Source organism: Podarcis pityusensis, assembly GCF_964106645.2.
Source record: "Podarcis pityusensis genome assembly, chromosome: 3".
In the NCBI taxonomy this organism is placed as follows: domain Eukaryota; kingdom Metazoa; phylum Chordata; class Lepidosauria; order Squamata; family Lacertidae; genus Podarcis; species Podarcis pityusensis.
Window position 1 is genome coordinate 96,164,699 of NC_138026.1, and position 15,814 is coordinate 96,180,512.

Here is a 15,814-nt window from a genome sequence, read left to right on the forward strand (position 1 = left end):
GACTAATTGTATGCATTGCAGAATAATAAAATAGTCAGGTTTGGGAAGCAATCTACATTACTGTATATATTTACAGCATGATTCTCTCACCACTGGTAAGAGAAGCAACACAACATAACCTGCACCTGAAAACTTCATTTTCTTCATGGTGTGCCATGCTGCTTCCAACCAGAACAACCACTGAAGCAGTTGCTCAGCACAATGTGTTGGGGAGAGAAGAGGATAGGGCACCTGCCACCAGTGGAGGCGATTTGTACGCAGTCACTATCCAATGCTTTAAAAGATTGTGATATTTCTCATGGCTTCTACATCAAATTACAGAGAGACCAACCAGAACTAAATAATTCTGCAGGTTTTGGGAGGCGGGGAGGAGAGGATGGTTCTGTTGACATTGATAAACTAATAACATTGAAATGGTTCCTATGATGTGAAGACAGCAGCATATTTTGGTGATGTTAACTTTGGAATTCAGTTTCTCTGGTTGCTCTCTTGGGATAGAGGTGAAATTTATACAAAGAGAAAGAAACTTGCAATCCACAAATGAGTTGAAATTTGAATCCTTGAGCTTGAGTCCCTTTCCTATAGTTGATTTCAACCAAAACACTGGTCTGTTGACTGTAATAAACTGAGGGTGGCAGTGATGAACTGAATCACTATAACAAAGCTATATTAAAAGCACAATCCACAGCTTATTTATTTCATTGTCATTCCTAAATAGCCTAATCTAAATGTGCTCCAATGCAACAATTGTCTATTAGTGTTTTCTTTCTGAATTTTATATAGTGCTGTGTATGTGCAGTTTACTGTAGTTTTAAGTTCTTTTAGTACCTTAATCTACATTGTCAGTGTTCACATGCGCATTGATTAATTACAGCAAACAAATATTTGAATGTAATCATACATATAACTGCATTGATATTATCTGTGGGTGGAGTTTTAATACCAATGCATGTGTGTATCTGTGTGCCTTAATGAAACACCACAAAAAACAAACTGGATGTGTTGAGATTCTACATATTTTATTTATTTATTAGTTAGTTACATTTCTTCCCTTCTGCCATGAAGGGTGCCCAGAGCTATTAACAACCTAAAATCAAATAAAATAGTATACAGTAATTAAAGTTACATTGATAAAACTAACAATACCTCTCCCCTTCTGAAGACCTGAACAAATAAAGAGATATTCAGATGCCTCCTGAACATGGTCTGGGAGGTCTACCCTGGGAGGGAATTTCAGAGCAGAGTGTATTCCCACTCTCCGTGGCATCTGCAGCAAACAGACTGAAATAAGGGCCTTGTAAACTGTAGGTTGCGGGATATGCAGAATGGCACTCCTTCAAGTACTTGAGTCCCAAATAATTTAGGGGTTTGCACACTAGTACTAACGCTTTGAATTGTTCCTGGTATCTCACTTAAAGAGATACCAGTTCCTGGTATCTTAAAATGAAGAGTGATGTGCTTCCTGTGACAGCTCCACTCAGCATTCTACATTATGCACTAGCTGCATCTTCCAAAAAGGGGGTAGATCACTGCCAGTTTTTAACTCTGTGAGTAGATCACAGTCTCTTGGGAGTTGGCCACCCCTGTTCTAGATCATCTTCAAGGGCAGCTCCATGTAGAATGCATTGTAGTAATTTATATGGAAAGCTATCAAAGCATGAATTATTGTGGCCAGATTATCTTGGTTCAGGAAAAGTCATAGCTGAAGAACCTGCTGTTACTGGGCAAAGGCATTATTTGCCACTGGAGCAACCAATGCTTCAGGTGAGAGTTTGGCATCAGTGACTACCCCAGACTTTGAACCTTCTCCTTCAGGACATGTCAGCTCTCTTGAGAACTATTCACTCACAGGACCCCCCATTTTATCCATCTCAGTTTATTGCCTTTAGATGTTGGCTGACCACTGTACAGGCTCTTTCAATTCTGGTGGGATGGAGAGGTAGAGATACAGCTGTGTCATTTTGTGTGATGTTTTCCAAAGATGCAATTGTGCCTTAGTAAAACACTGCACAAGACAAATCTTGGCACGATCATGCGTACAATCACGTCAAGCTTGCTTTTGTTGCGGTGTTTTATCAACGGCCCTGTATGCATTGGTAAAACCAAACTGTGCATGGTACAATCCTAGAATTTGTTTTATAAATTCACTTAAATTTAATCAGAAAACAGGAGGAACAAGTTAGACCTTCCATCCTCCCATTCACTCTTCCAGTCAGTCAGCATGCTGTATATTTTTACAAGATACTCTATTCCTATAACCCCTGTTTTGCTCACACAATGGTTATTGAACACACTCAGTCCTGATGATGGGCTCTTGGATTTCTGCCCCCACCAATATTTTCCTACAGGTCAGGGGTATGAGCCTGCTGATACCTCTATCTTATCTGTGGGTGCTGTCTTTTTGGCTACTGTTCACCTTGGAACATCAAAAATAAAGGTAGCAATGGTTACAATAGGTCCAAGAGAATTCCTGAAACAAGTAAGGCACATCCCCAAAGGTCATTGGTTTCAAGCCTGTTTGTCACAACTCTCAGTCACAATGAACTTCCAGAAAGTTTTCGAAGCTGTTGTAATTAAACCAATTCTAGCCAGTTTAAATTTGCATTGTGGATATAGCTTCAACTGTGAATTCAGTTGTACAGATTCCATTGAGCTTTTCTTCCTTAACGTGAACTGTGCTGTACTAAATTTAAGTCAAGTTATCCTGAAAGGTTATGCAAATGTTTAATGTTATAAATCATTAAATACTCTCAGATTCTTTTTCTCCTAATAAAAGACGTGTTGTGAAACATATCGTCATCCGTTTTGAAACTCATTAGGTAAGTTACAAAAAATGTCAAATCCTGAAACGTGGTTTTTTTTAAAAAAAACTTTACAGTTGTAAAAACAAAATAGTGTGTGACTTTTAAAAGCAACCTGATTTTTGTGTAATAACATTAGTTGAGATAATCCCAGCGTTCTGCTTGTCTTTTGTGTTAGATATGAGCTCCTGAGACGTAAAATCCAGCAGCCACTTGCATCAAATCCCCCTGAAGATTTAAATCTCTGGCACAATATTTACTCAGGAACTCAGTGGTTTTATGAAGATAAGGGTCTTAGCAGGTGAGATTACAAAAACTATAAAAACAAATGCTGGCATTTTGTATAGACTATGCTTAATAGTTCAAAGTGTTGCTCATGTCTCTGTGTTGTGAACATGTTAATTATGTAATGAAATATTTTCTGTCATCTCCTTTGGCATTTGCCATTATTAACACACCTGGGTTTTTGCTGTTTTGTGACTCCTGCATGTTGCGTGCAATTTTTGTTCTGTTTTAAAAAGCATCAGGCTCTGGAAAGCAAGATTTGAACTACCAGGGTAGCAGGCAAGCCATTTACACATATTTAATTTTAAAGTCAAATCATACAAGCACCGGCTTACACATTGACATGCAGGGCATCTGCGCAGCAGGGATCTACACTGTAAATTAGTGATGTGTTTGCCTAGGAAACAAGGCTAGCCTAAGGCATTTGCTGCCTGAGGTGAAGGACAAGATGGTAGCCCCTTCCATTCTAAGTGGACTGGTAGCTCAGTCTTCAACACTGATGACAGGAGAGTGTTCTCCACCATACCTGAGGACAGCTGGCTAGCTCAAGGGTTACAGGACAGGCTTTATGACACCAATAGTTGATATCCAGTAGAGGGGAACAGTTGAAGTGCTCAGAAGGAACAGCCTGGGGAAGGGGCTGCCATTAGGGATGTTGGATAATTCCAACAAAAAATCAAATGGAAGCGGAAATTGCCTATGTTTGTTTGTTAGTCCTGTGTTCAGAACAGAAATCAGTCTGCTGAATATGATCAGTATACACTGTTGTTCCTTTTACTCTGCAAATGATATTTCCTTTGCATTGAGATGGAATAACTAACGACAATGTACCCAATTAATTGCATAAATTATGGGAGTAACCTAATTTTGCCATAACATTCTGCGAGAGGAATAACATAGGATGGAATTCAACAATGTGCTAATATTATGCCAGTCAAGGCATAATTTCCAGTAGGAGCCCAGCGTCAGGGCTTTTGTTGTTTAGTCGCTTAGTCGTGTCCGACTCTTCGTGATCCCATGGACCAGAGCACGCCAGGCACTCCTGTCTTCCACTGCCTCCCGCAGTTTGGTCAAACTCATGCTGGTAGCTTCGAGAACACTGTCCAACCATCTCGTCCTCTGTCGTCCCCTTCTCCAACATGAGGGTCTTTTCCAGGGAGTCTTCTCTTCTCATGAGGTGGCCAAAGTATTGGAGCCTCAGCTTCAGGATCTATCCTTCCAGTGAGCACTCAGGGCTGATTTCCTTAAGAATGGGTAGGTTTGATCTTCTTGCAGTCCATGGGACTCTCAAGAGTCTCCTCCAGCACCATAATTCAAAAGCATCCATTCTTCGGCGATCAGCCTTCTTTATGGTCCAGCTCTCACTTCCATACATCACTACTGGGAAAACCATAGCTTTTACTATACGGACCTTTGTCAGGGCTTACCAACCCTTATTATCATGCCTTTTATACACCTCCATATAGCACCCCGTCTTTTTTTGGCATTGTAAAGAAAAGATTCAGATATCTGTTTCTTTCCCTACCTATGACCAAATGCTGCTGGGATTGAATTGAATTGGAGGTGGAAACCCAGAAGGGAAGGAGAAATTAAAATGCCCTCTGTGCTAGTTTCCAGTTGGAGATTGTTCTCTTAGAGGCAAGTTTAGGTTGCAAGCAAAAAAGGGAACATTAACATCACGTATCATTTGCGCATCAGCAATAGTGGACAAGATTCTATGAAAGACAGTTAGATATAGAGATTATCCACGGGCAGGACGTTTGAGAACAGTGTTGTAAGATAAATTTGCAGTCATTTTGTTGTCTGTGTATCCAGAAGGAAATCTCACTGTAGGAAATACAGATGACTCTGGAGTAAGTTTGAGGAGGTTAATGAGCATGGGGAGGAAGGGGAGGATTAACTGATAGTCTGGAATGGTGGGAGTACTGTAGACTGGCTGCCGCTACAGGGATGAAGTGAAGTTTGAAAGAATAAGAGTTAAAGTACAACTTAGATTAAGTATGCTTTTTTGTTAAGGGTGCAACTCTCCCCCCCCCCAAAAAAAGAAAGAAAAATGAATGCATCCACCTCTCCACTTTCTTTCTCCAAAAATTGCAGATGGCTGGGGGTGGGGGCCTTATCCTGATTAGGATTGCGGCTTATTGGAGCAGGCTTTCGGTCACCCCCACAATGGCATTTTCCCACCAAAAGGTAACCTTGAGGATGCCATCTGCCCCAAAGGTGTTATTTGTCATGCACAATTCCACATCCACTGAGTTTATGGATGGGAAGGAGTGGGGTTCTAATTCCTAATAGGGAGCTGTATGTGTACAGCTTTTATATGTTTAGGCTCTGACCCTTTACCTTCGGTTGTTGTTTGAAAGAGATTAAAGGGGAGAAAGGGTTTTCTCTGGTTATAACTTTAAAAAAATATATATATAGTGTTTAGATGAGGCTATCCTTTCACACTCACACATTCATTCATTCATTGGCAGTTATAGCACACATTGCTTGAACTTACACAGCTGTATTATTTGAAAGGTTGAGTTTTTATATTTGGCTGGAATCAGCTGATGAAGCATAAGGCAAATACTGTTAGGGTGGGATGCAGAGCTTCAGATCAGTGGGATTTCCCAAAGAGGAAAAAGCACCATTGAATCAACTTTATATCTAAGTGCTGGCAGCTTGCCATTGCTGTAATTGCATCTTGAATTGAGCTGTAATCCCTCACTACTTTGGAAAACAATAACAATCCTATATGGCATCTTACTTTGTTTATTGTTACTGTGCTAGTATTGGCCTAGTATTTCAAGCAAACCTGTAATTCTTTGTCCGGATCTCATCTAAAGAAGCACCTTTTTAAAAGAGAAGAAAAAACAGCCTTCCTTTTTCATGGTTAGTAGAACAATAATAGATGTTTAGCATGCCTCAACTCTTCAAAGGATATATATTTTTTTATTTCTTTTAATGGTATTAATCCTTTAGGTACACAACATATGAATATAAGACCATAGTGCACAATGAGGTTGGATACACATCAAGTGAAGAAGTGGTCGCTACAACATTGGCGGGTTTTCCAAAGAAGGGAAGTAACGTCACTGCACGACCTCTTAACCATACTGCTATAGAAGTGAAGTGGTCCACCCCAAGTAAGTGCCCTTGTTATTTTGACTCCCAGTCAGGGCTGGGCTGTTTCCCACATGTATGTGGATTGCTTGATTTCTCTGCACTTAAGGACAGACAGCAGAATATGTGAACTTTGAGGGAACGTTTTGCAATCAAAAGGATGTGAAAGCTTGATCTGTGGTGTCAGATCTGTGTTGGTATATTCACACATGCAAATTAATAGGCCAGGGTGGTTAACAGGACCAGGTCTGGCCTGCCAAGCTGTTTCTTATGACCCACCTTCCCCGCATTCAGTTTACTGGCAGTGAAGTCATTTGCAGCGATGGGATCAGTATCCCTCTGCCCCACCATTGTTTCCTTGATGGGAAACACTGGGAGAGACTGACATGCTCCTTCCTATTCCAGAGTGCTCTGACTTGCTACAAAACTCATTCTGTGCCACAGTTAAGCAGCTGAGAGGTGCATCGTAGGTAACATTGAACTTCTCCTATTCCAGTTTGCTGGGGGAGGGCCTGGGATTCTACAACCTTCCCCACCCCCCTGAACAGATTGATGGAGAGCTAAAAAAGACTCTCATTAACCCCCTTCCCCACTACAGTGCTCTAGTGGGAATGAGATGATGGGGAGGTGAAGTGTGTGTGTGTGTGTGTGTGTGTGTGTGTGTGTGTGTGTGTGTTTACCAAGCAGGTTTGTGGTCTGTAGGTGTACCATATGTTTGGTGAAAGTGTAGTCTGTATGTGTGCGTCCCCTGCATGTGTGTGATGTGCGAGCAAGAGAGTGAATTTGGATTGAGCAGTTTCTGCTTTGCTCAGACTCTCTTATGCTTTGTGCATGTCCACCCCTGGATGTGGCCCTTGAAAGGATTGACCAATAACAAATGCAACCCTCAGGCCAAAAAAGGTTAGCCGCCCCAGCATTAAGTGAAGTTGCACTCATCAAGCTTAGGTCATCCGTATATGAGCTAGCTCAAAGTCATCCATTTTCATGATTTACATTGCTCAGGTGAGCTGAACGATCATTGGCATCTTGTTTAAGAGCTAAATGCCTTCGAAATGATGGAAACAAAACCTGGGAAGAAACCAGCCCCTTTTTCAACCTTGAAATTCCATATAGGTATAATCATTGTATAGAAGAGAGGCAAGATCATGCCTGCTGTGCCTGCCCCTGCTCTCCATGTATGTACAAATCTTTGGTTTGTACAATTTGTATGTTGTGGTCAATTATAATAAAACCAGAGCAAAATAAGACATAGATTCAGAGCTCTTGGGAGATTGGCACAATGACTTGCTGAAGCCAGTATTTTGGTTCAAACTCTTCTTCACATCCAGGAGAGTTATGGATTTTCTGTGCATGCAAAAGTACACATTTGTGCTGTGTCATCTTAAAAGGAACATATCCATTTAATCCAGATTACCTGTCCATCAAAGCAGTGGGTTAATTCTTCAATATGTACATGCAAATCTGTCTGTAAGCACTTGCTAGTGACTCTCAGCAAATATAGGCTCCTTATTTTATAATTGGATGCCTGAAGTAAGCATGCTTATAAAAACTGACAAACCTAATAGATCTGAAGCAGGCTGCTGAAGTTTCATTACTTTAGTAATCTGAACCTCTGACCTTCCAGATAGAGGTAATGCAATCTGGCTTCATTTTCATTCTTACTGCAGAAATTTCCTAGATACCTGTTTATGAATGCAAAGGTTAAACATCAAGTGAGGGTCATTAGAGCAAACCCTCATTTATTCTTTCATTGCTGGAATGCATTACACTAGGCAAACTAGCAATCTACCTTCTTCCAAATGTTTTCATTTTGTCACAGGCCTATGCCTTTCCCTCCAATAACTAGATCACTTGAAAATAGCTTTCTTTTATGTCTTTGTTTCTGGTGGGATCTTGAGAGAAAAACAGAAGTTGGGCGTACGTAGCTCCTGTTAAAATTGCACTATAGAAATAAAAGAAGTTGGAAACAAAAGCTCTGTTTAGATGGTATATCAGTGCACAGTCTCTCCATGCATTTGCTCAAATTCTGAACAAATCTACGCAGGTACAACTTTTCCTCTCCCCATACAACCAGGGAGCCTGCATTTTTCAGTGATCTAATTTCACGCAAAGAGCCTACATATGTATACATTACAGGTACTTAGGTTCTCTTCACACATTTGGTGGATGGGAAGATGGGGCCCGGTATGTGTGTGATTCCCATTTCTCCTATCTATGCACTGATATCCCCAAAAGTGATTGAAATCCAAATAGGATTAGAGTCAGTCCTTTATGGTATCATAATTAAAAGTTTTACTTTGGAGCAGCTAAATTTGGTACCTCTTGGATTAAGTGGTTTGAGTAATGTGACCTATATTTGTATTACAAACATTTGTCCCTGACTGATTTTTCATTTGAAAAAGCATGTTTGCATACACATGTTTGCTTCTTCCTTTAGGAAGAAGGGTGAGATATAGATTCAGTCATCATCATCATCTCAGTAGCAATGATGCTGTCATTTCCCTCAGATGCTTAGGTTGTGCTTGAAGTTTAGGATTTAGGGCATACTAAGATAAGCGCTCCTAAATTCCATTGTTTTCAGTACAATATTCACATGTTAACTAGAACAGAAAGTGTCCAAAATGTTATTTTATGGCAGGGGTCAGCAAACTTTTTCAGCAGGGGGCCAGTGTACTGTCCCTCAGACCTTGTGGGGGGCCCGACTATATATTTTTTTTGGGGGGGGGGAGAACAAATTCATATGCCTCACAAATAACTCAGATATGCATTTTAAATAAAAGCACACATTCTACTCATTCAAAAATACCAGGCAGGCCCCACAAATACCCCAGAGATGCATTTTAAATAAAAGGACACATTCTACTCATGTAAAATCACGCTGATTCCCGGATCATCTGCGGGCTGGATTTAGAAGGCCCCCGGGTCTTAGTTTGCCTACCCATGTTTTATGGCATGATTTGTCCTTGAAGTATAGCCAACCCTGTAGGTTTCAATGCCATAATGCAAAGAATGTAATTCTCAACAATACTGGATGTGTAATGTCTGCGTATGCATCTTACATGTAATGGGTTTAGGGGTTGCTCGTGCGTAAGTTGCCGCCACTCCTGGCTAGGTTACCTGGTTAACCCTTTCTGACTGAACAGCCTCCAGCATCGTGACTGTCTCAGTCGCTGGCAGAATCCGTCAGTGGGCGTTTCTTAAACCTTTTCCAGCATAAAAGTTGTTTGACGCCAAGTCTCCTCCTACTCTCCCTGCGCGGAAGTCTTCTGCGCAGGGAGGGTGTGGGCAGCGGAGTACCCGTACTCTCTCCGCTGGTCTCCAGTGAAGAGTCTTGGAGCCTCCTCCCCGATTCCCCCACCTGCCCCCCTTCTCCACTGGTGTTACACTGATTTCCTTCCCCAGCAGATGGGCTGCCTCTCTCCCTACTGGGACCCTCTCCTGCATCCCTTTGGAGCCTTCCCTCCGCCTCTAGCTCCTATGGCAGTTCCCTGACATTACATTTCAGCGATGCATGTAGGAACATGGTGTATGGCCCAAGACTCAGTGTACATTTGTTTGTTTGTTTGATTAGAATACTGGTACCACACTTTATAGCCTCCAGAAGGCCCTCAAAGTGATTCACAAAAGAATACAATCACATTCAAATGTAGTATCAGAAAAAATAATAATAACTTGGTAGCCATATGATGCCAGGTTTATTCAGACAGCATACTGGTATTGCCAGGCAGCAGCTTCCATTGAGGGCCTCCTGGGGTGAGGGAGTGGGGACCAAAGAGCCAAATCTTGCTCAGTCCATGATAGAGGCAGTTCTTCATGCTGAAGGCTATGAATGAAATTTCTGCTTCCATGATGCTTATTTCTCTCTATGATTGGCAACAGCTGAAGAGTCCTTTAGGGCGTGGTTTTTTATGAATCAATAATTTGGAACTTTGCTTGGATGTACCGTAATTAGTGAAATAGACAGGCCTGTGCATTCCCTGCTGACCTGGAATCAGTATGTGCAAGGAGTGGTGGATGAACGTCCCCAAAGCATGGTCTTCCCACCCAGCATTCAAGGCAGTTCCCAAGAGGGGTTAGGAATCCAAATTACATATACATCATGGAATAGTTGGTTTACTCCCCATGCTTCTAATATATTTGGCACTGATAAGATTAACTATACCTTGGTGCCTAGTCGCTAGGCTCAAAGTCCACAGTTTCATGAGCACAAGCCTTTGCAGCAAGTCTATTGCATATATAACCAGTGTTACCGGTAAACTTAATACTGTACCAGAACATGAAAGAATATTATTACTTATCCTTTCATTTCCAGTTTCTTTTTTCAATATTATTGGGATTTTTTAAAAAATTAATTAATTCTACAGCCTTGCAAGATGTTCAAGGAAATATTGAATATTATGTCCTCTCCTGGAACACCTCTGGCCATGACAACGCCAGGAAGATCCCCGCCAGTGAAAACCTAGCTGTCATTGGAGAACTACAACCTAACACAGAGTATTGGATTTCGCTTCAAGTCTTCAATGGGGTGCACAGCATCACAAGTGAGGTGGTGCATGTGAGTACATCAGACGGAGGTAGGTTTAGTACTGGATGCAGCCTGGCTTAAAATCTGAGAATGAAATTGATTGATTTTTGTTAGGGTTGAGATCAGTCATCCTTCCATTATGAAATTTCCGGTATAAGAGGGAAAAGGACTAAAACGCTAAAATGCTTAAGTGCTGGTTGTCATCAAGTGGCCGATCAATAAAAGGTCCCACTGAGACAGCAGCACAAAGCTCTAATAGCGGATATTAACCCACTTTGTTCTCATCCTGCCCTGTTCACTACTATCCGTGTGCTCAGTTTGGAGCTGAGTTCATGTCAATAAACGGAGAGATTTAAAAAACAATTAATGGTTTTTAAAAAGATTTGCTCTGCGAAGCAGTGTGCTTTTGACATGACAGTCAACTCTCGGGCCATTCCTGAGTCACCAAAAATGGAAGGTGTAAACCCCACTCTCTGGGAGAATTTCCCTATGAGTCATTTCCAAGTCAGTTAGCAAGCGGGAGGGAGGGAGGGAAGAAAGCAACTTGTGAATCTGAAATGTGTTTGGAATGGCCTTTCTAATCTTTTTGGCTTTATAAAGTCTCATTATAAACATTATAATATCATTACCTCAGAAGCCAGTGTTCCAGGTCATTAGCAAAGCACTTTAAGTGGGGATTGCATTTCCTTTGCAATGCCAAAGGTCAGCCCCCTTTTGTTTATAAAATAGAACTCCTTGCGAGTGCAATTTTTCAACTGGTTAAGATGGACCTACGAGATGGAAATAGGTCTTTTTGCATAGCTATTTCTGACATGCTTAAATAATTTGTGTAATTTAACGCTAAGGAAGATTTTGAAGAGGAGGAGTGAGGCTTCATCATTATCCTTGGTAATCAGCATTCAAAACCATTTACATAATAACAGTATTGCACATTGCTTCTCATTGCCCAAGTTACAAGGCTGCTAAAAGCTATTGATATGTCACTTTTCGCCACAGAGTGCATTTAAAGTTGCTGCTTTAGGAACAAGATTGCTGCTTGGGCATGTGTGAAGAATGAAGCCAAACCAAATAATTGTGGATGGGGCCACACAGATAAGTGAATAATTGATCATTGTATCCCACTGGTCGCATTCTGCTAAAGATGAAGGCGATGCTGGTGGTACAAAGCGCTTTACCACCATCTCCCACTGTTTCTGACTGAGATTATAATAAGCCAATTTAGAGAGGAATACAGACAGTGATAACTTCATCAGAGGCAAGCAGATAAGCAGCAGACCCTCTGCTAAACCCAAATTCTAATCTGCATTTGGTTAAACACATGATTTTACAGAGACAGCTGGAGTTTATTCAGCTTCTTCCTTCATTTCTAGAGCCGGAGGGCATGTTCCCTCCAGAGGTTGTCATCATCAACAGTACAGCTGTACGTGTCATCTGGACATCGCCTTCAAACCCAAATGGTGTTGTCACAGAGTATTCTGTCTATGTAAATAATAAGCGATACAAGACTGGAATGAAGGCACCCGGGTCTCTGCTTTTAGGAGATTTGTCTCCATTCACTGTTTATGATATACAGGTTTGAACAACTTTTTTTTAATCTATACGTATGCTGTAGCTGATTTTACATAATTGGGGTGGGAGAGTGTTCTGCTTTTCATTGGTATTTCGAGGAACAATTCTGAACATATATAAAAACATGCAAATCTAATAACCACACAAGCATTTATTGTAGTATGTGTATATATATATATATATCTGATGGGAGTTCTGTATAGACACACATATAAATGGTTTCATATTTTTAAATCAATGGGCTCACAAGCATTTTTTTTTCTGAGCATACATTTTATTTTTGCATCTGTGTATTTTCCTCTATCTCAAGAACATCAAAACTACATCTCCTCTGATCCCATAACACTAAACTTACAATATATATTATAAAGAGGCAACAATCCTACTCCTACTCATTAAAACAAAATTGTAATTGTTTTAGAAACATCAGGCATGCATAATACATCAACCTAGAGAAATAATGATATTGCATTCGTTAGCCTTTTATCATCCTTCCCCTCCTCCCTTCTCTTTGTGGAACAGGCTGATCTCAGCCATGAAATCCTAGTCTTCTAAAAATACCATTAATTTTTAAAACCTTTCTTTTCCTTCTTTTTCCTCCTCTTGTCTCCTTATCCTTGGGTTACCCCAAAATCTATATGTAATTTTCAGGTTTTTTGAATTATGTTCAAGACAAGAGCTTACAACTATTTCCCCTGTAATTGAATTGCATTTATTTCTTGAACAGTTTGTTTTGCTTTAATTGCAACTTTCCCATTTTGTTTGTCGCATTCAGACTTGGCTTAGTCTGAATTATGTATGGGCAGGTCGTAACAGTAATCATGTATACTTTGTCCTAAAATTTGCATCCCGTTGCAGCGTGCCATAAATAAACGTCACCCAGAGGCACACCATAACAGATTTCTATGTTCCAACCCCTCTGCAACAGCAGGCCCCCACCTCCATTAATACACATATGACTTTCCAGTTTCTGCATGGACACATTTGTCTTTCTTCAACAGAAACGCAAATTCCAAGCACTTTCACACTTCGGGGACCTTCATATTAATTTACCAAAGGCAATATTAATCAGTTGCTCTTCGTTATCCTATCTGAGTATTAGGGCCAGCACTTGTGGCAATGACTTAGAAGAGAAAATCCAAAGTTGTAATTGTGGATATTTTTTTAAAAAAACCTTTTTGCCTTTCATACTCTGTCCCTACCCAAATACTTAGCTTCCTAAAAAATATCTACATTTGTGCCTGCCTTGTCCTTTGTCATCATGTGTTGACATCTGTCGATTGGTACTTTTCATGTATTGAGTTGCCAATGCAAAGGTGACATTATTAGTCTTTCTTTGGAGCTATTTAAAGTACTCTTAAGAACAGAGGGAGTCATATTTTGTCTCTCATCTTCAGGGTTCATCAAACATTAATACATTGCTGTGAAAGCAAACCATTCCTATTTAAAAAATAAAAAGCTGGTAGATTCAGAAAGGTGATATGGTAAGGATTAGAGGGGATCCCACAACAACAGCAGTATACTTCTACCCCACCTTTCTGACTGGGTTGCTCCAGCCACTCTGTGTGGCTTGCAACATAATATAAAAACCCACAGTAAGACATTATAAATTAAAAACATCCTGATAAAGGGCTGCCTTCAGAAGTCTTCAGAAAGTTATGTAATTGATTATCTCTTTGAAATCTGATGGGAGGGCATTCTACAGGGTGGGCACCAATACTGAGAAGACCCTCTACCTGGTTCCCTGTAACCTCACTTCTCGCAGGGAGGGGACTGCCAGAAGGCCCTGGGAACTGGACCTCAGTGTCTGGGCTGAATGATGTGGTTGGAGATGCTTCTTCATGTATATAGAATTCTCACTGACAGGCCAGAGTGCTGGGCTTCAGATGTTTATCTTAAGGCTCCGGCAGGTTCACATGGGTTCATATGGTTCTTCAGATAGCCTGGCCCCAAACTATTTAGGGATTGTAGATGAACACCAGCCTCTAAAATTGAGCCTGTAAACAAATAGGCAGTCACTGGGCCATGTAACACTAAGCCCAACCATGGCTAAGCATGAATGAAAGAGCATGCAAATGTATGGAGTGAAAATCACAGCTGCTGCACTCCTCCCTCAGTCCTGCTGCTGCTGTCACACTACATGGAACTAAACCATGCTTTACCTTAGCAATATAGCTGAACCCAGCTTATAGTTTGTCTTGCTACAAACATACCACAGGTAGTAAACCTAGAACAAACCTTTGCTCCCTCATTCTTAGCCAGGATTTGACTAAGTGTGCATGAGAACCAGATCAGTGTAACAGGTGCAGAGTTGTGCCATGTGCTCTAAATGACTAACTCTTGTCTGTGTCATCGCTTGTCTAATTACCTCAAGGTGACAAACTTAGGTTTCTTAGGTGGTCCGCCATATGGATACTAAGCAATCCCAGACCGAGTTAGCTTGAGTGATGCCCGTGACCACAAATGTTCAGTAAGAGTTCTGTGGCCATTGTAAGAGTCCGTAGCCCCTGCACATGCCCTGTTTCAAACCCAAATATGCTTAGGAAGGTTGAAGGAATCTTCAGAACAACAGTGTGGGGAGGGAAGATCCCTTTGAGAAGGTGGAAGCTGTTCTCTTAGCAGTGCATTGATTGCAAACACCTAGAGTCGCTAAGGCAAGTTTATAAGATTTGGCACTATGGAGTAACGGTATTTACCTGCAGTCCTCATTCAAAATGGAAGAGCCATAACTCAGTGATAGAGCACACCTTTGCTTGCAGGTGGCACTGTGGGTTAAACCACAGAGCCTAGGACTTGCCAATCAGAAGGTCGGCGGTTCGAATCCCCACGACGGGGTGAGCTCCCGTTGCTTGGTTCCAGCTCCTGCCAACCTAGCAGTTCGAAAGCACGTCAAAGTGCAAGTAGATAAATAGGTACCGCTCCAGCGGGAAGGTAAACAGCGTTTCCGTGTGCTGCTCTGGTTCGCCAGAAGCGGCTTAGTCATGCTGGCCACATGACCCGGAAGCTGTCTGCGGACAAATGTCAGCTCCCTCGGCCAATAAAGCGAGATGAGCGCCGCAACCCCAGAGTTGGTCACGACTGGACCTAATGGTCAATGGTCCCTTTACCTTTACCTTTTGCTTGCAGAAGAGCCCAGGTTGAATTCCCAGCATCTCCAAATAGGGCTGAGAATGTTCTCTGTTTAACAATGCTAGCCAATGTGGACAATTTTGAGCTAGATCAGCAGTTCTCAACCTGCGGGTCTCCAGCTGTTTTGGGACTACAACTCCCATCATCCCTGAGCTCTGGCCTTGCTAGCTAGGGGTGATGGGAGTTGTAGTTCAACTACATCTGGGGACCCACAGGTTGAGAAAGGCTCAGCTAGATGGACCAGTGGTGCCAAGTAGTGCTTAGCATGAGGGGATTAACTTTCACTTTCCCAGTGTGACTTCCCCCTCTGGAGCAGATTTGGGAATGGTGCATGTGGGGGGAAGTACCCTTGCCCTAGCCCCAGTCCTTATGCTAGCGCAAAAATATGGTAGGATCCTTC

General features: G+C 41.6%; 1 protein-coding gene across 5 annotated transcripts in view; it reads left to right on the plus strand.

Moving 5' to 3' along the window:
* Positions 1–15,814, plus strand: part of USH2A (usherin) — a 440,966-nt gene that overhangs the window by 297,236 nt on the left and 127,916 nt on the right. For all 5 annotated transcript variants that reach the window (XM_081000469.1, XM_081000470.1, XM_081000471.1 and 2 more), the window contains exons 43-46: positions 2,980–3,102; positions 6,051–6,214; positions 10,556–10,765; positions 12,087–12,289. In XM_081000469.1, the coding sequence (XP_080856595.1) occupies positions 2,980–3,102; positions 6,051–6,214; positions 10,556–10,765; positions 12,087–12,289 (700 nt within the window). The remainder of the gene's footprint in view (positions 1–2,979; positions 3,103–6,050; positions 6,215–10,555; positions 10,766–12,086; positions 12,290–15,814) is intronic.